Source organism: Carettochelys insculpta, chromosome 1, assembly GCF_033958435.1.
Source record: "Carettochelys insculpta isolate YL-2023 chromosome 1, ASM3395843v1, whole genome shotgun sequence".
NCBI lineage: Eukaryota > Metazoa > Chordata > Testudines > Carettochelyidae > Carettochelys > Carettochelys insculpta.
Window position 1 is genome coordinate 254,034,566 of NC_134137.1, and position 24,410 is coordinate 254,058,975.

The 24,410-nt window shown below is 49.5% G+C and overlaps 1 protein-coding gene across 2 annotated transcripts in view; it reads right to left on the reverse strand.

Annotated features, from left to right (window-relative positions):
* BCAT1 (branched chain amino acid transaminase 1) overlaps positions 1 to 24,410 on the reverse strand; it is a 113,239-nt gene that overhangs the window by 22,270 nt on the left and 66,559 nt on the right. For both annotated transcript variants that reach the window (XM_075004852.1, XM_075004861.1), the window contains 2 exons: positions 4,656 to 4,819; positions 3,066 to 3,208 (listed from right to left, as the gene is read on the reverse strand). In XM_075004852.1, the coding sequence (XP_074860953.1) occupies positions 3,066 to 3,208; positions 4,656 to 4,819 (307 nt within the window). The remainder of the gene's footprint in view (positions 1 to 3,065; positions 3,209 to 4,655; positions 4,820 to 24,410) is intronic.

A 24,410-nucleotide genomic window follows, 5' to 3' on the forward strand; every position in this document is an offset into this window, starting at 1 on the left:
GGAAGCATGAGGTTCGGGGAGCTATAGTTGTAAGAGACAAAAGAGAAAATAGAACACCTGAAGTAAAATACTTCAAGCATTCTCTACATGGATTCATGTTTCACGAATCTCCTAGATTGTTCTGGAGCTTTACAGAATCTCATGCAACCGCCCAGACTTTCGGAGAACTACACTTTCCTTAAGCCTTCCAGAATGTTGCCAGCTACTCCCTTGCAGGTATATAAGGGGTTGGGCATTGCTAGTCAGTCAATGAGATATAAGAACAAAGCGAAATTAAGGGAGTATCCTGCTGCAATATTGTGTATCTTGTTTTACTGTGTACCTGTGAAAGTGTACGTACAGATCCTAGTGTGCAGATTTATCATCTTAGGCAACAGCTATAAATCATGCATGCAGGTCATGCCTTGAAGTTGTGAAATGGAATATAAATGCAATAAAAATAAGATACACAAAATCTAAACAAATTGAGGGAGGCACTGAGGACAATCCTTGCATGTAGATGAGAGCTGGCCACCATCAGAAGATTCCAAAGAGCTTTTTAAGGAATTCAATTACCATCACTCCTGTGAAATAGGTATGATTATTCCCATTTTACTGATGGGAGAACTGAAGCACAGAGCTAAATGATTTGCCCAAGATCACAGAGCCAGAAATAGAACCCAGGCATCCTGATTCTTTGTGCTAACCATTCTCAATACTGGCTTCATATACTGGAAAATATAAACAGATTACACTGTGTACAATCCTCATGGGTGTATTTTCTAGACCAACTTTCTTTTAATTTTAGAGGTCTTCATCTCTGCCAAACTAGGCCCCTTGAAATGAGAAACAGTCATTACACTTAACATTCACTCCTGCCACCCTTCATCTCTCAGCAGTGTTATATGCCCTGAAAAGGCAGGCTTATAGGATCACATGGTAATCAAGCTTTACATTTTGTAAACATTGAAAACATCCTGGGAATATGTCACTCTCCAAATATGCTACTGATGAAAGCAATATTTCATGAACGGAAACTATTGCACTCAGTTATTCCTACAATACTGATCCAGATTTAGCTGCCTTATAAACTCAGCCAGAGCAATGCTAAGCGTACAAGATCAGCATAATGTGCATAATGAAAATTTACCAGAAGTTATTGTGTAACTTTCTCCTCCCACTATGAGTGAGATATTTTCTAGGGTCTGCCTGAGACCCAAATATTCGACGCCTCTTTTGTCCAATACTAGGGCTAAAATGATCTGGCTATGGCTTGCAACAAAAATGGACTGCCATTTGAAGCACTGTTGAAACCACTCCCCACCTAGTGAATTTATGAGGGTCAACACAGCACATGCACGCAGAATTTACATTTCTCCCTGAATGCTCAGTGAGGTGCATGTCCCTGAAACTTAAACTGTACTCATGATTTCTAGTTCCAAACCTCACTATTTCTATGGTTAAGCTCTCTCCCCACTCCCAGCTGTAATCTTTGCACAATGCAACAAACAAAACAAGGACTAACTAAGTAGCTGTCTTTCTTAAGAGAGCGAGTGACCACCAGCAGTCTCTTTTTTGCTCCAGCACAAGGGGGTGTGCCATTATAACACTGATGTGCATTTTCTTGGTGGCAACATTTTTATGGCGCCCTCAGCTGTAGGGGTTTTCTGTCTTAACCAGGCTTCTCAGTAATATATTGTTAGATAGCTAGTTGTCCCTGCAGTGCAAGTGATCATAGGGTGTGTGTAACGGCAGGTCTGTTTTGGCATCCGGTAGGCTAGATGGCATAAATTACAGATGATTTTTCCATATGTCACAATGATACGATTCAGTAGCACACTGATAACAAATTGATTAGCAGATCTTTGGCACAGTACAGTATTGCAGCTGGATAATTCCTATGTATTCCTGGTTGAAAGACAAAACAGTTAAGCTCAAAGAGAAGGCTGGATGCCAACCAACTTCTTCTTTACTCTGTCCTTCTGCTCAGCAAACTGGGCCACATTTCTTGTTGGTATAATGCCAATGAAGGTGCACATCTGGGGTGAATTTAGACCCATGGTTACAATTTCTAATCCTTTATGATAAAATACTAAATAATAGTAATAATCGCATGCATAGCATCATTCAACTGATCTCAGAGAGGTATTTTTAGAACTAGGTAAATATGATCCCTTTTACACAGATGTGTCAAATGAGACACAGAGACATTCAGGGACTTGCCCAGGAAACAGCAGTCTTAATTGAAAGCAGAATCCAGGTATCTTGACTCGCAGACTCTTAAGCTAAACAAAATACAATGCTGTTTCCATGGTTAGCCAATATTAAACACCACTGTAGCTGTGGCAGAAAAATGGCAGTCTGTCAAAGCATATACTGCATTGTCATAAAAAGGATCAGAGCCTGAATCCCAGTTTCTAAGTCTTTTGTTTCTGAGACTGGCTGACAGTGGAACACCACTTTGCCTTCATTTAGTACCTGGGAAGTTAATGGGAGTCTTTCTGTCAACTTCTACAGGCTCTGTGTCAGGCCAATAGTCCTTCAAACCAGCCTGCCTTTCTGTGTCAGCAATCAACCACAGGCATAGTCTTGTGGACTCCCACTCAGAGAAAGGTTGATATAATTGGTGTAGCAGCTTCACCCCCTCGCTTAGTGGGAAAATCATAATTCAAAAGGAAGGTCAGATTGTTTCACGGACACAGGTCATGGTTCAGAATGGATGGGGATGCCCCAGCTAGAGACCATGGAAGAGATAGAGAAAGTTATGGCAGCCTGTCACAAAACCACAAGGTCACAGTCTCTGATCACCGTCCCTCTAAGCAGAGGGAAGTCCCCAAATCTCACATCTTCAGAAAGGCCCTGATGGAAGGAATTCTAAGAAATTGGGTACGCTAATGGAATAACCAAGGAGTGACTCCTGTCTTACCATTAAACCAGAAAGAGACGGCAAGGCAGACACACATTCTTTGAGCCAGAACTAGAGACACCATTGTCCATACAACACTGACACCACTACAGAGGTCACAATTAGTTCCCACGTCTGAGGCCCGCAGCGAGCTGAGGTTTAGTGCTGCATACTACTGTACCTCCATCTTCGTTTTCCCAATACAGGAAAATATTCATTGTTCCAACTTCAGTGATTTGATGATCCTCTCCATACAGCCACAGCACCTGCTGACACCCTAATTCCATAGCTTCACGCTGGGCATAGATGGAAACACCATAATTCCTTTCAGGGAAGAAAAGAAAAAGAAAGCGCTATCACTATCCACTTGAGTATTTTTCTGCTACAAAACTTCATACCTCTCCTACTCCTAAAAACAGCTTACCTTACGTTCAGTGCACGGATTGCAAAAACTGTCTTGTGATTAAATGGCCTGCAAACGGAGTGCCTGTCCTGACATGATCCCATTGGCAGCACTTAACTGAATGAACTACGCGGCAGTTCGCTTCTGCAAAATAAATCTTAGAAGGACTCAGCCAGAGTCCAGGGCTGTCCCTAGCTACCTGGACCAGAGGTCTCCACGGGTCTCTGAACTACCTGGATAAAGTTAAAGGGAGTTGAGGAGGGCTGCCAGAAAGCTCCACTGATTTCAGGGATGTAAAGACAACCCCTGCCCCAACTAACTCACACAAGTGTTACTTTTGTACCAGCAGATTATGCAGCGAAGGCAGCAGCACGTCAAGTTTATATCCATGGAAGTGGCTTAAAGCTGATTTATTTGTAAAAGAAGGAAACTTGAAGCAGTTCAGTAGGAGACAGGGGTTTCTGATAGTTGTACAGGCTCTCCCTCCCCTTGGCTCACACTGCCTGTTGCTGTAGTCTGATGTATAACTCTTTCCCCGGTGGATTTTCTGACAGAAATCCAGTCACAAGAGATTTAAACTTCTTGGTTTTAACATTGGCTTTGCTCATAACTGCACATTTCAGACATGTACACACACAAATTTGTAGATTTTAGGAAAACAAATTGCATAGTTTGATATAAAGAGCCTGAAAAATCATGAAGCACTGTGAAAACTCTTTAAACTGGGGTGACTTCTAATGTCAACACTTACCTAAAATTATCACACTTGGGCACCTCTCTCTCTGGTAAGTCCAGGTAAATGTTGACTTTCAATGATTACTAAGATGGATGAAATGTCCATTTTCTCCCCCAAACCCCAATAAGACAGGGCACAAGTTTCTCTTAGCCCCTGTCTCTTGGCAACAGCCCTTATTCCAAATGTTTGACCTCATTCTCAAAACTTTTCATAGTGTGGCAACTTAACACAGAAATTGTCTCATGAACCCCTACTGCTACCTTTTCTGATAGTCAGAACAGCAGCAACTGCTTACACGGAGAAACAAAACTGGAAAAAAATATTTAATTTATCTTTATTTTTATTCTACTTAGCAGCTGGAATTATGAAGAGATGGCACCACAGTTCCATGTAGTGCATTATGGACTACCAAATCTATCTATGCAAGGTGAACAGATTGGCAGTACAGCACTCAGTAGTGCCTCTGGACTATATATTGGATACCTCTTTTTTCTAAATGTCTTTGTTACAATTATTCATTTGCTCTATAGAGCTATATTTAACAATACAGCATCATAGTCAGAATTTTACTGAAAGAAAAAAATAATCCAACCTTTGAGCTATGTAATTAATGCATGAACAGGCTCTCTTACATGCCCAGTTTGCAGTCCCCCGTTCCTCCTTTCCAGGCTCTTACATATTTGGGATCTGCCCATAAGGATATTGGATTAAAGCTTCCGCTTGCGAAATATGGACCCACAGGACTCAGTATCACGTAGAGCAAGGCTTTAGTTGGCTTCCTGACTCCAAGAGAAGGCTGCACAGTAAAAGAAAAACATATTGATTTTGTTTTGTTTCCTTCTTCAGAAGTTATATTTTCTAAGTTACTACTTTCAAAACATTTGCTGCAGGAGGGAAAGGGCACAATGCACCTTCAAAGGTGCCGCTTCAGAAACCTGCAGCCTAAGCACCTTTATTTTACAAATGGCTTTCATTTGATTTCATAAAAACTGGTTACTAACCCTTCCGTAATTTTTATCCTTTAAGGTGATGTTCATGTCCATTCCAGCTTAGGTGTGTGTACACCTTTGCTGGAGATTTTTCCCTCAGTAGCATCCATTGGGTCAGCTCTAGCACACTTTGGAGTTGCGTGCTCAGACGCTAACACAAAGGGTGCTGTCGGCCACACGCCCTCTCAGTTCCGTCTTGCTGTTTGCTTCACCAGAAGGGAAGGAGAGTGGACTGTGGAATGGACAAGAGCAACATGCCTCACAGAACAGTTATTGGAGTTGAAAAATTTATTCTTTTTTATTCTCTTTAAACTTTGAATTTTAGGCTTAGCAATGTAAGGTAACATATTAACACGTGACATTTATTGATTTTACTGATTAAGTTCTTTAATTGAATGTATGCCTCTGTTTTGGAGTTTAGTAGGTAAAGAGACAGAGTTTTGGTATTATGTCTGTGTTAATAAGATTCTAGGGTGATGTCGAAGGCTGAAGTCTTAATTGTTTGATTTACAATGCCTTTTACTCTGCTTTTATCTGAGGCTACATCTACACTAGCACACTGCGTTGAAGTAGCCTATTTCGACATAAGAACATCGAAATAGGCTACTTCAATGCGTATCATCTACGTGTCCTCCAGGGCTGGTGCCATCGACGTTCAATATTGAAGTAGACACAGAGAACATCAAAAGGAGCTGCCCCGGAAGGAAATGTGGAACGTCCACACGCACAAGTGCTCCCCGTCGAAATAAGGGGCCAGCAAAGCCCCAAGCCGTTCCCTTAAAGGGCCCCTCCCAGACACACTTGGCCTGCACAGCACGAGATCCACAGAGCTGACAACCGGTTGCAGACCCCATGCACGCAGCATGGAACCCCAGCTGCAGCAGCAGCCGCCAGAAGCCCTGGGCTAAGGGCTGCTGCACGCAGAGACCATAGAGCCCCACAGGGACTGGACCGAGGGTCTCTCAACCCCTCAGCTGATGGCCGCCATGGAGGACCCCGCTATTTCGACGTAGCGGGACGAGGATCGTCTACACACGCCCTACTTCGACACTGAACGTCGAAGTAGGGCGCTATTCCCATTTTTGGATAGGAATAGCGATTTCGATGTCTCGCCGCCTAACGTTGATTTCAACGTCGAAGTAGCGCACGGTGTATGTAGACGCGACGCGTGATATTTCGACGTTGTGCCAGCTACTTTGAAGTAGTCGGCTAGTGTAGATGCGCCCTGAGAGTACTTGTAAGAATTGTTTACATGTGAAAGTGGTATGTCTGTATTGAGATAAAGGTGTGAAGGTTAACCCCAGAGCCAGATGGCCAAGGAAGGAGGGGCGAAGCGTGAGTGAAGACAGACTTAATGGTGTCAGAGGAGGACCATCAGTGCATACCCCCAGTCAAGAAGTGATTGTATTGGCAGATTGACAACTCTAAAGCGTGGAGCAGGCACCCCTAAAGACAATTGATTACAGGATGAGTCTTTCGGAGATGTTTTGAGAATGATTGGTATCAGAAAGATAACACACCAGTCACAGACTGACGTAGCAAACCCCAACAGAGGAAAGGATTATAAAAGCAGGGTGCTTTGCCATGGGACTTTGGGTTCGCCTTGCCACCAACTCCAGGAGAGCATCGGATCATGACTGATAAGGCCCTGCTCCCCCTCTGTGATCAGTCTAGCTGGCCACTAGATTGACCCAGGCTCTGGACTGGTAACTATAACATCGTTTGACGGGACTGTGTGCCTGGGGTGTGTGACTGAAAAGCATATGCAACTGTTACATTCTCAATAAATGCAGCGTACTGCCTTCTTCCCTATAAAAGATCTCATGTGCTTCATTTAAAGCATAACACAATTATGGAAAGGTTAATAACCATTTTTACTTCTCCTCACACTGGCTCATGTCCATTCCATGTGAGGTGACTCACAAGCTGCACCCAGAAGCTGGGTTTGGAGCTCATGGACATGCTGACAGCATAAATGCTCTCTTGAAACTGGCATCATCCCAGGCCTGGTCGGCAATGATGCTGTGAGATGTGAAGGTCTGTATCAGTGACCAGGCTGAGGCCCCGCCAATATCTTGGACTGGAACCTGTGTGAGGAATACTATGGACAAAGCCTGGGCTCTTGTCGAGTGAGCGATTAGGATGGCTCATGGCAAGCAGAAATACAGGCAGCTATACAGGATAAGAACCTCTGAGCTGCCACTTATCCTTTCCACTAGTGCTATAAAGAGTTGAGTGGATTTAGTCTTCTCAATATAAAAGACGAGGACCCGCTTAATGTCCAGTGAGTGAAGCCCCCACTTCTCTGAATTTTTGTGAGGCTTTGGGAAGAAGAACATCAGGACAATGGTCTCATTGTTATAGAACTGTGACACCACCTTTGGCAGGAAGACAGATAGAAACTTGCCTGACAGACTGGAATATGGCACCAAGAATTACCCCTGGGGCTGGATCCTATGCACAACAGGACCCTGATCACAGAATTTATTGTGTAAAGTAGCCTGGCTGAACATAGTTATGACATGCAGTATGTCAGGAGCCACATGTTTGCTGCTTAGGCAAATAGGTCTGTTGAGTCCACCTCCTTGCTTCAGGAGCTAAACAATTAAGAGATGGTCTGCTAGCAAGTTGTGGACTCCTGGAAGGCAATGGGCCTGCAGAAGGATCTGATGTTGAATGCATAACTCCCAGAGCGTGAAAGCCTCATGACACAGGGGAGAGGACTATGCATCTCTGTTTGTTTGTATAGTACATTGTTGTCATATTGTCTGTGCTCACTGACTCGCAATGTCTTGCTACGCTGCCCTGAAACACCTCGCAGAGCCTGGCGTGCTGGACTACAAACATGCTGCCATGTGACCCAGCCACCTCATGCAGCACCTGGCATCATGGCCCAAAACCTACTGTCTGGCAAGAAGACCCTGGCGCGCACCGTGTCCAAGAGGGCTCCCAAGGACTCCTTTGTCTGAGTGGGAACCAAAGCTGACTTTGCCTTGTTGACCAGGAGGCTGAGATTTACAAACATTTGGCCAACGAGCTGCACAAGCTGATGCACTTGGTTCTGTGAGCACCCCTTGACCTACCAATCATCCAGGTATGGGAAAGAGAAGTTACTCACCGTAGTAACGATGGTTCTTCGAGATGTGTCCCCGTGGGTGCTCCACAATAAGTGTCGGGCTTGCCCGGCGCCGCAGGTCGGAAACTTTCCAGCAGTTTCTCCTGGATCGCGCATGCGCCGGCGCGCGCCGCTCCCTTACGCGTCCCCGGCCACGTGCGCGATCCGGTCCCTGCCAGTTCCTTGACCAACCGCCTCGGATGCTCCTGAAAAACACTAAACAGAGATCCGAAGCAGGGAGGATGGGCAGGTGGTGGAGCACCCACAGGGACACATCTTGAAGAACCATCGTTACTATGGTGAGTAACTTCTCTTTCTTCATCGAGTGTCCCTGTGGGTGCTCCACAATAGGTGACTACCCAGCAGTAACCCAAGTAAGGAGGTGGGTAATCGGTTTATGTGCAGCTTGCCCCCGAAAGGACAGCTGTCGAGAGGTGCGTATCCTCTTGGAATACCCGATGTAGGGCATAATGCTTGGCGAAGGTGTCATAGAATGACCAGGTCGCCGCTCTACAGATGTCTTTTAACGCGATGCCCTTGAAAAAGGCTGTTGACACCGCCATCGCCCTGGTGGAGTGAGTCCTAGGCGGGGCCAGCAAAGGAGTCTTTCAAAGTTCGTAGCACATTTTTATACAGGACACAATGTGCTTCGAGATTCTCTGTGAACATAGACCCTCTCCTTTTGACCTGGGAGCGAGAGAGACTAGAAGTCTGTCCGTTTTCCGGAAGGACTTAGTTCTGTCTATGTAGAAGGCCAACGCCCTCCTCACGTCCAGGAGATGTAGGCGTGCCTCCTTGCTGGAGCTGTGAGGCTTCAGGTAAAACGAAGGTAAAACTATGGGTTCGTTAAGGTGGAACTCTGAAGAAACTTTCGGAACAGAGGCTGGGTGCAGCCGTAAAGTTACCGCCTACTTTGAGAATACTGTGCAGGGCAGCGTTGCCATAACTGCTGCGAGCTCACTCACCCTGCGAGCTGACATAATTGCAAGGAGGAAGGTTGTTTTTATCGTAAGGAGATGTAGGGGAACCGTGGCTAAGGGTACAAATGGTGGGCCCGTTAGCGCGCTGAGCACCAGGTCCAAGTTCCACGATGGTGGAAGCGGTTTCCGAGGGGGGTACAGGTTTACCAGCCCCTTCAGGAAGCTGGTAACAATAGGATGGGCAAATACCGTGGGCCCCTCCTCTTCATGCTGAAAAGCAGATATAGCGGTGAGGTGGACGTTTAGTGAGGATAGGGAAAGCCCGCCCCTCTTGAGGTCCAATAAGTATTCTAGTATTACAGGTATAGGAACGTCAAGGGGAGCTAGCTGCTTGGCAGAACACCATGCAGTGAACGAGTCCATTTCTGCTTGTAGGTCTTCCTGGTGGAGGTCCTTCGGCTACTCTCCAGGACTTGTTGTACTCCCTCCGTACATGTGCTTTCTAGGGAGCTGAGCCATGCGTCCCCCAGTACTGCTCCAGGACAGGACTGGGACGGGGGACTACTTTGCCCTGTATGTGGTCTCGAAAGTGTTTGCAGGTGTTGAACACTGCTCTGAGCTCCAGTATGTTTATATGCAGTGACTGTTCCGCAGGAGACCATAGTCCTTGCGTCACCTTGTCGCCGATGTGTGCTCCCCATCCTATGTGGGAAGCGTCGGTAGTAAGAAAAATAGAGATTTGTGGTTGGTGAAAGGGTACCCCTGTTAGCAGGTTCTTGGGGTTTACCCACCACTGCAGGGATCTGCGCACCTCTGTCATGGGTGACACCACCCTGCGGACAGTGTGGGATGCCGGCTTGTGGACGCTCGCCAGCCAATGTTGCAGGCTGCGCATATGTAATCTGGCGTTCTGCACCACAAACGTCACCGCCGCCATGTGGCTTAGCAGCTGCAAGCATGTTAAGACCGGCACCGTGGGGCTGTATGTAATGACTTGCACCAGTGAACTGATGGCGCGAAAGCGGGCGTCGGGTAGATAGACCCTTGCTGTAATAGAGTTTATATGTGCCCCTATAAACTCTATGTCTTGTGTGGGGTCGGCCTTTGACTTCGCGAGGTTGATGACCAGGCCCAGCGAAGAAAACGTGTCTGCTGTTACGCGTATCATGCGTAGGACCTCTGCCTTCGAGGCCCCTTGCAATAGGCAGTCGTCCAGGTATGGGAATATAAATACCCACTGTCTGTGCAGGTAGGCTGACACCACTGCCAGGGTTTTGGTAAAGACTCTGGGGGCCGAGGAGAGGCCGAACGGAAGAACCTTGTACTGGAAGTGCTCTTTGCCGTGAGTATAGAGGCGACTGTGATCATCCGAAAACGCTGTTTGCGCAAGTACCGGTTGAGGCCCCGAAGATCTAAGATGGGCCTTCAGCCTCCTGTTTTCTTCTCTGTAAGGAAGTAGCGTGAATAAAAACCTTTCCCCTGAAATTGCTCCGGCACTCTTTCCACCGCCCCTACGAACATAAGATGGTCCACCTCCTGTTTGAGTCTCGCCTCGTGGGAAGCGTCCCTGAGGTGGGGCCTGGGAGGAGTTTTCGGCTGGGGGAGCGACTGGAAGGGGATCGCGTAACCCGTGGCTATGATCTCCAGTACCCCTTTGTCAGCGGTGACCTTTTGCCATTGGGGGTGGAACGGTCGGAGGCGATGATGGAACATTAGCTGGGAATGGCATTGCACGATGGTAGTGATAGTGCAGTCCTCGATCTGCCCGTCAAACTTGTTGCCTTTGGGCCTGCCCAGAGGATGCGCGGCTTTGTTGAGAACGTCGCCTGGGAGTTCTATACTGTTGCTCCTGTTGATGTCGCCCTTGGTCGTAGCCCCGTTGGTACTGAGCACGCTGTGGTTGGTACGGGTATCGTCTTTGCTGAGGGTAATACTTTTTCTTCCTATATGGAGGGGTATAAATACCCAGGGTTCTAAGTGTAGCCCTGGAGTCCTCACTGGAGTGGAGGACCGAGTCGGTTGAGTCTGCAAACAACTTCTGCGTGTCAAAGGGAAGATCAACAGTCTTCGCCTGCAGATCCCTCGGGATACCCGATGTCTGGAGCCAGGATTCTCTATGCATGACCACTGCTGTAGCCGTTGAGCATGCCGCCATGTCTGCCACGTCCAGGGCGATCTGGACTCCCGTCCTCGAAGCCGCGTAGCCCTCTTGCACAATCGCCTTTAGCACTGGCTTCTTATCTTCCAGAAGTGAATCCATGAGAGAAGTAAGCCTGGAGTAATTGTCAAAACTATGGTTCGCTAGATGTGCTGCATAATTTGCCATTCTCAATAACAGGGTGAAGGAGGAATATACCTTTCTGCCAAACAGCTCTAGCTTCTTGGCATCTTTGTTTGAACCCCCCGATTTGTACTGGGAAGTCTTTGATCTCTGCTGTGACGATTCTACCACCAGTGAGTTTGGTTGTGGGTGACTAAAGAGGAACTCCATGCCCTTCGCCGGGACGAAGTGTTTCTTATCTGCTCTCTTGTTTATAGGTGGAGCGGAGGCCGGGGTCTGCCATATGGTGGTGGCTGACTCCATGATGGCTTCGTCGAGCGGGATAGCGATTTTGGATGAAGCCGGGGGTCTCAAATTTTTCAGGAGTTTGTGATGTTTCTCCTGTACCTCTGCTGTTTGGATGCCTTGCGTGAAAGCCACCCTTTTAAACAGCTCCTGAAACTGTTTGAGGTCGTCTGGGGGAGCAACGTCCCCGGGGGCCGTAGCCTCTTCAGGGGAGGACGAGGAGGAACCACTACGGTCAACCTCCCTCGAACTTTCAGGTTCTTGCGGCCGATGGTACACCCGCTCGCTAGAGGCTTGCGAAGGAAAGTCTCGGGGTTCCAAAATTAACTCCCCTTGAGACAGCTGTGTTTCCATCCCCGGCCGAGAGTGTCAGCGGGGGTGTTGGACGGCCGGGGGGAACCTGCCCCTAGGTGTATGCCTGGGGTGTCTGTGCCCAGCATGGTAAGACCGACCATGGCAGCACGGGCACAGGTCCGGGGATGGGGACCTGGACCACTCTCGGGGTGCGTACCCCCGATGTCTGGGAGAGCGAGATCTCTGTGACGATTCAGACAATGGTGAAACTGGTTTGTGATAGTACTCCAAGGGATCCAATCCCAGAAAGGGCGAAGGTGGCCCAAGCCATGGTGATGCTGGTTGGAGGAACGGAGAAGGAGGCTCTGGATAGGTTGGTAGAGACCCAGATCTTCTGGGTGGCGTGTGCAGCATAAGGGGAGGGCTGGCTGATAGTAGCATTGCAGCCCTGTCCGGAGACGGGCTGCGGTGCCGGGTTTTTGCTCTCGCCTTTCCCCTCCCCTGCGGGGCTGGCACCGCCCCCTCCTGTGCCAGGGATCTCGGCCCCGCTGCCAGCGCCGCGCTCAGCACGCTCAGCTGCGGTGCCACACGGATAACGTCCTCCGGTGCCTGCAGGCTCCATGCCTGTTGGCCCTGCACCGCTGGCGCCGCAGGGGTCGGTGCCACCTGTGGCGGTGCCGCCGGTTCCGGCGCTTGCCTGGCCGCCGCTCTGAGTGCTGCGCATGCCGGCTGTTTAGTAATCGGAGGCTCAGCCTCTGCCACGTGCGCTGCTGCGCTGCCGCTTGTTTGGGTATGCAGCTGGGGGCTATGTGCTGCGCCCGTCCCGCTCGCTGAGACCGCCAGCAGGGATCGGGCTGGAGAGAGCTTCCTCCGTTTCTGCACCGAGAGGGTGAGGGAAGCTGCCTTCCTTTTATGGAGCCCAGGGGGTCCCTCTGGTTGAGGCCTCTCCGGCACGTCAGGCTGGAGAGCCTTATCAAACAAGAGCATTTTCAGCTGCATTTCTCTGTCTTTCCTGGCCCTGGCTGTGAGCTTAGCACAATGGGAACACTTTTGGGTAACGTGTGATTCCCCCAGGCACCGAATGCATTCACTATGCCCATCGGAGGCCGGCATAGCTTCGCGGCAGGACTCACACTTTTTAAAGCCTGAAGAGGACATCGCGGTGAGTCTTTGTGCTGTTAATAGGGCACTTAGCACTGAATTCGTGCCTGTTTACCCTTCGTGGACACCAGCCTGCAGCAGCGGGAGGCCTACTGGCCTTCACGTCCACGCGTCTTCTCCGCTCCTCTCTGTCTTTTTACTATATATATATTTTTTTTACTCTCTTGCTTTTCCTCTTGTCCTTTTTTTTTTTTTTTTTTTGGAAAGGAAAACAACAATTTACACGAAAACTCTAGCTAATCTGACTCTGGCCGTAGCCTGAGTGGATTCCGTCTGCAGCCGATGGCGGTTGAGAAGGAACTGGCAGGGACTGGATCGCGCACGTGGCCGGGGACGCGCAAGGGAGCGGCGTGCGCCGGCGCATGCGCGATCCAGGAGAAACTGCTGGAAAGTTTCCAATCTGCAGCGTCGGGAGAGCCCGACACCTATTGTGGTGCACCCACGGGGACACTCGATGAAGAACAGTTGTACCCCTCGCCTGTGCAGGAAGGCTGCCACAACCACCATGCATTTGGTAAAGACCCTCGGGGCAGAGGACTGGCTGAACGGAGGGACTGTAAACTGATAACGACCCCTATCTGCCACGAACGGAAGAAACCTCCTGTAGGGAGGGTAAATTGGTATGTGAAAATAGGCGCCTTGTAAGCCGAGAGCAGCAAACCAATCCCCCTGTTCCAGCACTGGGACGATAGGACCCAAGGATATCATAAAAAACCTTATCTTTTTCACAAACTTGTTCAGGTCTCGTAAGTCCAGAATAGGCCTTAGTCCCCCTTTTGACTTTGGGATAAATATCGGGAATAAAACTCACCCCCAAAACTGACGAGGGTCCTCCTCTATAGTCCCCTGCTGCCCCCGGGGTGTGAAGAAAATTGGATGGCATATCCCCTTTCTGCTATGCTTAGGACCCGCTGGTCTGAAGTTATGCTGCACCAAGCAGAGTAGAAAGGGGATAGGAAGAAGGAGAATCAGGTGTGTGCTGGAACAGTGCTGGAAATCAGTGTGCTGCTCCCAACCGCGCCATCAAAATGCCTGCTTTCGGCTCTGGCGGATGTTTGTGATGCCGCTGCCCCAGGTCTGCTGCCCAGGGCACCTCCTGCCAGTACAGTTCCTCTTCCCCCTAGTATCCCTTTGCTGTTGAGGGAACTGTCTAGTAGGAGGCTGAGGGGAAAAGGTGGGTTGATGGAGCGTTAAGACCCAATGAGCGTAAAGCGACCCTTGAACCTTTCAGGCTGTGAAATCTTTTATAGGCGTTTTTTGAAAACAAAGAAGAGCCTTCGAAGGGAAGGTCCTGTGTGGTCTGTTGGACCTCATGTGGGAGGCTGGACACTTGCAGCCACGCCCCCCATACATGGTTACCCCAAGGCCATGACCCAGGTGGCCTCATCTGCCACATCCAGTGCCGCCTGCAGTGCTGACTGGGATATAAGTTTGTTTTCCTCCACCACTGCTGTAAATTCTGGCTTGGCCTCAGGAGGAACCAACTCTGAAAACTGCGACAGCGAACTGACAGCATTGTATGTGTACCTTCTAACTAGAGCCTGCTGGTTAGCAATCCACAGCTGTAAACACCCCACTGAATAAACCTTTCTGCCACAAAGGTCCAGGCATTAGGCCTCTCTGTAACTAGGGGAAGGTCCCTTGAAGCCCTGTCTCTCCCTACGGTTCACCACATGAACCACCAAGAAGTCAGTGGGAGGGTGAGGTGTTCATTGCCCTGGGAGCGGATGAAACAACGTCTTTCGTTCCTCCATGCCGTGGGCAAGGCCGAGGCTGGAGTTTGCCAAACTGTTTTTGCAGTATTGGCAATTGTTTTAATGATGGGCAGGGCCACTGTGACAGGACCCAAGGGGGACAAAATGTCCATTACCAGGTCCATCTCATCCCTAATCTCCTCCACTGAAATACCCAGGCCTTGGGCCAGCCGGCGCAAAAGCTGTTGAAAGGCCCTGCCATCCTTCAGGACCGGGGATGCCGAGCACCCTGCCACTGCCTCATCTGGGGAAGAAGAGGAGGAAATGCCTGCTACGTAAGTTTGTAGAGGCAAAACTGGCAGGACCAAATCCCCCACCTGAGGTCCTGGCACCACCTGCAGTCCCTGAGGCACGATGACTGACATTAAGGGTAATACACTCGACACCGGGCCAGATTGCACTGAGGTCAAGTCTTGATGGATGGCACCTGGCTCAGCTCCTGGCTCTACGGTGCCAGCAACAATGGTGCCCAGGACTCCGGTGCTGATGTAGAGGGTACCCATAATGGCTGAGGCAGTGCCAGCGCCGGTGCCAATGGTGTTGGAGCCAATGACGCCAAAGGCACCAATGAGCAAGCCTCCGACTTGCAGGGTGGATCTTGTGCCTGTTCTGGTGCGGGGATGCCCAGCGACGTCCACTGCGCCAAGCGTGGCACCTGTGAGGCTCCCGGCGCCCTAGACGGGAGTTCCACAGCTGGCACCTGCTTTTTATGAAACGCCCAAGGGGTTCCAAAAGGCCACGGCGTTACCGCTGCAGGGTTGGCAGCTTCCTTTCATCATCCGAGCATCGACTTTGGTGCCCAAGACAACTACGGTGTGAAGTCCGCATGCTCCCATTCCACGCCGAACTGGGGAGGCAGGAGTCTGATTCCGGTGCTGACTCCGACGCAGAAGACCAAGGTGGTGCCATAGGTCCCAGTGCCTGCACCGCCCCTTGCTGGACCAGCACCTGTGCCGCCGCTGCCGAGTAAGGCACCTGAAACGGAGCTGGCACCAGAAAAGATGATGACGATGACAACAGAGAAGACACCTGCGTGACACCTTGGGTCGATGGAGGCACCATGGGCAGCACTTCACGCACGGGTATGGGTTGCTCCCCGCTCAGTGTGTGATGGCTCCAACTTTCCTCTGGTGGCAAAGGACCTGGCGCTGTAATCTTCAGTAAGCCCTGTGCTACTCTAATGCCTCTGGCTTCGAGAGCAGTACAGGTGAGCGCAGGCTCCTGCCTTGTGCTGGAGTCGATGCACCTGCCCCATTCTCTAGCCTACGGCATGGCACAGCAGATGACTTCAGAACGTCCTGGCACTTTATTATGCCTCTTTTTCTTTCAAGACATTGGGGACTGGCTCCTATGGCGCCTTGGAGTGCTCGGTACCTGTGTCTGTTTAGGTGCTGAGATTCCTTAGACAGCGCCAAACCCGCTGACGCCACTCGTGCGCTTGTACTGATGAGGCTCCACTGCAAACCTCCACTGGGGACATATCTGGCTGCAGTGCTGCCTCCATGAGCAAGATTTTAAGTCACTGCACTCTGTCCTTTAGAGTCCTGGGCTTCAAAGTTTTACAAATGGAGCAGCAATCTCCAAGACACCCCTCAGCCGGACAGCGCAGACAAGTCGGGTGTGGATCACTTTTGGGCATCCGCTTGCCAAATTCAGGACAGTGTTTAAAACTCAGAGAGCCAGGCCCTCCCTTGGCGCCGAAGCATGGGGAGGGATGGTAACTCCCGCCTGGGCTTCTCAGTAACTGAGCACTAACTACTAAATACTATCTGAAGAAGTGGGTCTGTCCCATGAAAGCTTACCTAATAAACTGTTTTGCTAGTCTTTAAAGTGCTACTTGACTGCTTTTTGTTTTTTTACTTAATACTATGAAGTATTTACAACTAATTAAGAATTATTTGCGCTATAAACAAAAGCTACCAGCTAACAGCCACAGAGAGAAAAGAGAGCTCCCACAACTGACAGCCAGGTGAGAAGGAACTGAACAGGGGGAGGGTTGGGTGGTGTATATTGGTCACCATATCAGTGCCACTCTGGTGGTGCCACTCCGACCCAATGGCTACTGGCTAGGGCAAAAAGCTTCCAGCAACTGGGCATACACCAGCGCTCACCCAGTTTGGAATGCACATGAGCAATTCCTCAATGAAGAGCTGCAATGTCCAGCACCCTGAAGTCCCAGACCAAAACCTCCACAATCTTCAGAAATGAGAGGAATACTTGTCTGCAAATGCAAACCTAAACAAGGCTCTCATTGGTTATCAGGAGGCTCTTGTCTTAATTCATAAGAATATACATATTCTGAAACAGTCTAGGATTTTAGCTATAACTAAGTGAGTTTCTATCATCTTTCTCTGAAGATTAACCAGTCACCCAAATCAGGAATGGCCGCTACTTCCTAATTTTTAAGCTGGGTGGTCACTACACAAATGAAAGTGGTAAAAACATGAGAGGCCCGGGGTAGGGCACAATACCGCAAGTGAGACCCATTAAATCACGGGAATCTGGTTGGGCTGGGAATCCCTGGCACATTCAGATATGTATCCTTCAGGTTCCTGGAGGTCTTTTTTTATTTCTTGCTATAACTCAGCCCTTCACCATAATGGTGAACTAGGAAAAAAGAAAGATAGTTAACTAAGGCTTAATGCTGCGAAGTGGCAGCAAGTGTAGATCCTTGGAGCAGAGGTGAGCAAACTTTTTACATCGGGTCCCACTCTTTGTCCCTGCAATTAGCAGGGCCCCACCCCTCAGACAGCCCTGCAAGTGAGCAGTGGTCTCCTGGAAGTGATACGCTGTGCTCCACCAGCAACAGTGGAGGCTGCAAGGGTAAGATGGCGGATGAATCAGCTCTATGAATGCCACTTTCTCTTTTGAAAAGCTTGGCTTTTATTTTTAGTTCATTCAAGGAAGAGAGACCACCAAAAATTCTATGACTCTTCTTTTTTTAATCGATTGGACCCCCGGGATTATTTCTCTGACCCTGGTGCTAAACAGAAAGTGGTTGATAGTAACTGTGCTAATTTTGTAACTTTTTACTGTAAGGGATTCTCAGCAGCAAGGTAACTGTAAACAAAATATGCTCCTCTCTCATTGTATCAAATGCTCAGAAGTGTTGAAGCAAGCCTCGCCCAAGGTGCCTCAAGGAATTATGTCTGAACACAACTCATAAAACAGAGTTAGCATTTGTCAAGCAAAATCCGTGGCGGAACTTGAGCCCAGAGCCAGTGCTTGAGAGATCTCAGTGCTGAAAGGGGACTTAATTTTTCTGCTGGCCCTGTCTGGTAGGAGCACAAAGTGTGCAGCTGGCAGGTGCTGATCTGATCTGGCCTGGGAGCTGAGCTGTCTAGTCTGCATAGAGTGTGAAGCCTTCCTGCTTCTCTAATCCCATTGCTCCCCTGCCTCTTCTGCTGGAAGCTGCAAGCAGGGCCTTTTGCAAAGCATGGGGCAGGCTGTGTGCAGTGGGAAGCTCTGCTAGAATTCCCCTGAACACTCAGCCTCTGCTCGCTCCCCTCACCCACCAACCCCCACAGGAGGGTGATCAATCAAGCAACCATCCTGCAGAAAGACCTGTCCCAGGAGAGACACCCAGAACGACCTGCTGCCTCAGGGGCGGGGGGATGGGCGACAACAACAGAAAACAGTAGACAGCACTCCACAGAGGTCAGCATAAACTGAGCAAAGCGGCTGTGGGGGAAAGGCCCAATCATGCTGCACTCCCTTCCCCCCAAAATTTCACATGCCCCCCCCCTTTGCCCACCCCTGCTTTAGAGGATAATGCTAGAAAACCAGCAATCCTTTTGTTTGCTTTGTGTGTATCAGAGCAAATAAAATAAGCAGAACAGATATTCTTGGGACAAGAAATTTTGCTACCTGATATAGGTAAAGGCCCAATCAGTGTGGACTAACTGGAAACAATCAGAGCACTTGACTGTCCTAATGAAGCCCCACATCAAAGAACCTTTGCAAATCACTACAGCTGCAAATCCCACTTTGTACTGATACATTGCACTTACTCCAGGAATATCATTTCACTGAGGAGCTGCGAGTGCTTTAACCACAATAAGTTAACAAAGCCCCAATACCTTTGTGAGGGTGCTAAGAATTACAAAGACTGTTTACAGATGGGGAAAGTGAGACAAAGTGACTTGCCCAAGGGCAAACAGCAAATCAGTGGCAGAGTTGGGAACCGTTCTCATACCGCTTCCTACTTATATACTCCAACCAGTAAGCCTTAACGCTATCCCTCTTATGGGACCTTGCAATACATTGAAGTGTTCATAAGAATCAACTCATTCCACCCCATCTGTTTTATTGACATTATAAAGTTGATTCAGTCACATCCACAACCCATTCGTGTACTTGCACACAAAACACTCTTACTGTGGAGCTGCATATGAGGTAAGTTCATCCATGAATGAGGACAAATTCGCCCATGGAGGAGCAATTGGGACTCCTCCAGAGGTGTACAATTTCAAATTACCTTGCCAGTGTGTGTGGGGGGGGGGATGACATTCAGTCACTAATTAGCACAGATGCCCCCATAGACTTTTTTCTCAATTACTTTTAAAGGTTTTAATACACACACTACTATGCTAGCCTCCTTTTCCCACAAAACTGCTAGCAAAATATTACTACAGTGAGGGTGAGACATTCACAAATTTGACATTTGTGAATTCACTTACTCACGAGTGGCTGATGAAATTAATTTTTGAACAGGGCAGCTGCAGACATCAAGCAGAGGAAAGGTTCACTAGAGTCTCGCGGCAGCAGCTAGGCTCCTTTGGCCTGCTCGACCAGACTGCGGGTGCCAGGTGAGACCCAGAAGTGTTCCTGAGCCCTGCGCAGCATTGGGCCAGGCTTTTCTTAGCCCTGAAAAGCAAGGGCTGGTTTGCTGTCATGAGAGGGCGACAGATCCCATTCGAAGTCACCCTCCTGCTCTGAGGAGGGAACCCCCAGCGTACATGAGGAGGCAGTTAGTTCTCTTCACATCTCCACAGGTGGCAAGTCTGGAACTGAATCGCCCAGAAGCTCAGAAGCAGTGAGCCTGGGGGCACGTAAAGGCGGTTTTGCTGCAAGGTTTTACTTTGAAGCTGCGTGGGGCTATTTGCTGCCAGAACTGTCCATCTTTAGGGGCTCAAGATCAACGTGGTTATCCACAGTATTTTTCGCACCGTGTAGGCAATGGTAAAATGATATTTGTGAAATTCAACATTTGCGAGGGTTCTCAACACTGAACCCTTGCAAATGTCACAACCCTACTGTACATAGGGAAAAGCTACAATCATTCACACAAAGTGAAAAATAATCTTAAATCCAATGATCTGAACAACTGCCCACTAGATGGTGCTGTGTCCAATGTAAATGAGCAGTAGTAAAATGAAAATCAGAGCGCAACCTGTGTTTGCTACATAGCTAAATCAACATGCTAATCGCAAAGAGGCAGTCAGAGGCACTTCTTCAGATCTGGAGATATACAGTACAGCAGAATGTAGTAGTAGGAGTAGGCATCCTTCAGTCTCTGTAGACTGTGGATCGCGCCCTTTATAGTTTCAATTGAGGACTTCATTTACAGCATCTACTGTGACTATGAAGACCCACACGAGAGTGACAGTCCTTGCTGCACCTCTTGCAGATGTGGTGGGTGTCTGGCAAGTCCTTAGTGTGCTTTCTGTGCGCTCGCTTCTCCTCTGCTAGCTGTCTGATCCTCATCTCGCCCTCCTGAAGGCCCTTGTGTAACCCCTGCCTCCATCTGCTGCGGACGTCTGCTAGTTCTTCCCAGTTGTCCAGCTCGATGTCTACCTCTCTGAGGTCTCTCTTGCAGACATCTTTGTAGCGCAACTGGGGGCGTCCAGGAAGTCTCTTGCCAGAGGCTAGCTCACCATACAGGATGTCTTTTGGAATCCTTCCATCATTCATCCTGTGGACGTGGCCAAGCCAGTGGAGTCGATGCCGCCTGAGGAGGGTGTGCATGGTTGGGATTCCAGCTTGCTCGAGGACAGCGGTGTTGGTCACTCTGTCCTTCCATGATATTCCAAGGATGTGCCTGAGGCAGCGCAAGTGGAAGACGTTCAGCCTCTTTTCCTGGCGGGCATACAGGGTCCAAGTCTCGCTGCCATAAAGGAGGGTGCTGAGGATGCAAGCTCTGTAGACTTGCATTTTGGTGTGAGTGTACAACTTGTTGTTATTCCACACTCTCTTGCTGAGTCTGGACAGAGTTGTGGCTGCTTTTCCGATCCTCCTATTTAGCTCAGTGTCCAACGACAGGGTGTCAGTGATGGTGGACCCAAGGTAAACGAACTCGTGGACAACCTCTAATGTATAGTTGTCAATGCTGATTGATGGGGATTCAGCAACATCCTGACTGAGTACGTTTGTCTTCTTTAGGCTGATGGTAAGCCCAAAGTCCTTGCACGCTTTGGAGAACTGATCCAGCAGTTTTTGAAGCTGGTCTTCTGTGTGAGACACGACAGCAGCATCGTCTGCGAACAGCATGTCTCTGATGAGGACTTCCCACACCTTAGACTTTGCTTTCAGCCTTGCAAGATTAAACAGTTTCCCATCAGATCTTGTGTGCAGCAAGATGCCCTCTGTTGAAGATCCAAAGGCATGCTTCAGGAGGAGTGAGAAGAAGATCCCGAACAATGTCGGAGCAAGCACGCATCCTTGTTTGACGCCGCTCCTGATTTTGAAAGCATCTGATAATGCGCCATCATATTGGATGGTTCCTCTCATGTCTTCGTGGAACGACTGGATCATCTTGAGTAACCGTGGAGGACAGCCTATCTTGTGGAGCAGTTTGAACAGACCATCCCTGCTGACCAAGTCAAAGGCCTTGGTCAGGTCGATGAAGGCTATGTAGAGTGGCTTCCTCTGCTCCCTGCACTTCTGCAGCTGCCTTAGGGAGAAGACCATGTCAACGGTAGACCTCTCTGCCTGGAATCCACACTGTGATTCGGGGTACACCCTCTCAGCAATCTTCTGGAGTCTGCCAAGGATGACGCAAGCAAACAGTTTACCAGTGATGCTTAGGAGGGAGATTCCACGGTAGTTGTTGCAGTTGTTTCTGTCTCCTTTGTTCTTATACAAGGTTACAATGTTAGCGTCGCACATATCCTATGGAACCTCACCCTCTTTCCAGCACAGGCACTTTGTCGAATATCAGGAAGGGAGTCTGCCTCTGGGCAAAGCGTCCTAGAGGAGCTTGGGTGAGTGTGGGATTTGGGAGGTTGTGTGGTGAGCTGGTGGGTGAATGTCTGTCTGTCTGTGCAGCTGTGTTACTTTGCAGAGAAGGGCAGTTTGATCAGCTGCCTGTGTGCCTGAGCAGTTTGCAAGGTGTGAAGTGGGGGAGTTTCCTGCCAGGTGAGCCTTCAAGGGCTGATTAGACTGGAGGCAAGGCTTTGAGCCAGGCCTAACCAGCTAGCAGCTCTCTCTATAAGAAGGGAGCTCTCAGCAAACACTGTGAGCAGTGAACAGGGGCAGCAGCTAACAGGGAAGGGAGTTTGCCTCTGGGAGTTCGCCGAGGGAGGAGCCCCGTGTTTGTTGTCCTTTTCAGGTACGGTGTTCCACCTGTGCCCTGCAAGGCAGCACTATCAGGAAAAGGAGTCTCTGAAGAGAAGAGCCTGAAGAGCGATGGGGGAAGGTGGACCTGGGGGCACTGAGAGCAGCTGGGGGGAGAGGGGCCAGTGCAGTGAGGAGGGTGGACATGGGAGCAGATGGGGGTAGTGGGTTGGGGAGGGTCCTATGGTGATGGTAGCTGGGGGGGGTGCGAAAGGTGGGGAGGAGGGTCCCAGGGATATGAGGTCATTGCTCCACAGGGAGCTACGGTGACTCGTGGTGACAGGGAGGTATGAAGTAGTGGGATCCTTAACCACATTCTCCACACCCCACTGCCTTGTGGGTTATCCTGGGAAGGAGCAAGGCTAAGGGAGTAAACCCTGACAGAAAATCCGGAGTGGAGTCCAAAGGCGGTTCAGTGTCAACTTCTGGCACTGTCCCGGCAACTCCTGCAGCTGAGCTGGTACCAGACGTGGAGGTTATCTTCTCCTTTGGACTATATCAGTAAAGCCGAGAGGGGGACACTGGTGTCTGGGCAGCCCAGAGTCTCCATAATAAGTGCCCAGGCTCGCGCCCGGAGAGGTACTCCGGCATCGCTGAACAGCGTTGCATCAACACGGGAGGCAACAGATACCGGTTATAACCTCTTGCTTGATTGGCGTAGAGAACGAGCGCCAGGGGTTGCCTTCGACGGTGGGAGAGATCCTCGCATCTCACTGGACAGTCACCGCCCGCCTCAAGCTGGGCAGCCCCCAGCCAATAGGGTACTGTCCCGCCACAGTTCACCTGCCTCGCTGGGTGCGTGAGGCTTAAGATTCCTGAACCTGACAAGTGACTGAAATTTGGGCACCAGGCAAACCAATAAGAAAATCAACAAGAAATGAGAAACATCAACAATTTAAGCTTGCTTGCTGGAATGTGAGGACCGTGCTGACTGGCTTGACTGAAGATCTTCAGGCCATCAGTGACACCCGAAAGACCGCTGTCATCAACGAGAAAGTGAAGAGGCTTCGAGTTGATATCGCTGCACTGCAAGAGATGCGACTCGCAGATTCGGGATCTCTAAAGGAAAAGGACTACACCTTTTTCTGGCAGGGTAAAGCCCAAGAAGAACCCAGAGAGCATGGTGTTGGCTTTGCTGTCAGAAACACCTTTCTACAAATGGTGGAATTAGTCATGGGCGGATCAGAAAGACTTCTTCGGATCACACTTCAAACTTGCGCCGGTCCCGTCCACCTGATCAGCGCTTATGCTCCAACCCTGTACGCCACACCAGAAGTAAAAGACAAGTTCTATGACATGCTTAGTGCTGCTGTAGCGCAAATACCTGCTCGTAAACAACTGCATATCTTGGGTGACTTCAATGCAAGAGTTGGAGCTGATTGGGCCTCACGGCCTTCCTGCTTAGGACACTTCGGTGTGGGAAAAATGAATGACAATGGACAGCGTCTCCTTGAACTGTGCACGTACCACAATCTGTGCATCACAAACACATTCTTCCAAACAAAGCCACAGCACAGAGTGTCGTGGAGACACCCACGCTCGAAGCACTGACATCAACTAGACGTGGTCATCACTAGGCGTAATAACCTCAAAAACGTCCTTCTGACACGCAGCTATCATAGTGCTGACTGTGATACAGATCACTTGCTAGTTTGCTCCAAGCTCAAGGTGAGACCCAAGAAGCTGTACCGCTCTAAACCTGCTGGAAGGCCCCACATTGACGCCAGAAAGATGGCAAACTCGGAGAAAGCTGAAAAGTTCAGAGAGACCCTCCAGGAAAATCTGCATGGTGGCCCTGGGGGCGCCGATGTGACATCCAAATGGCAACATCTGAGGGATACAGTTTACAGCACGGTCTTGTCGGTGTTTGGAAGAAAAGCTAGAAACACAAACGATTGGTTCGAAGCTAACTCAGATCAGATGATTCCAGTCATTGAAAAGAAGCGCGCTGCACTCCTGGAGTACAAACGCTCACCGAGCCAGAGTACCCAGCAAGCACTTAGAGCGGCCAGAAGAACAGTACAGCAGACAGCC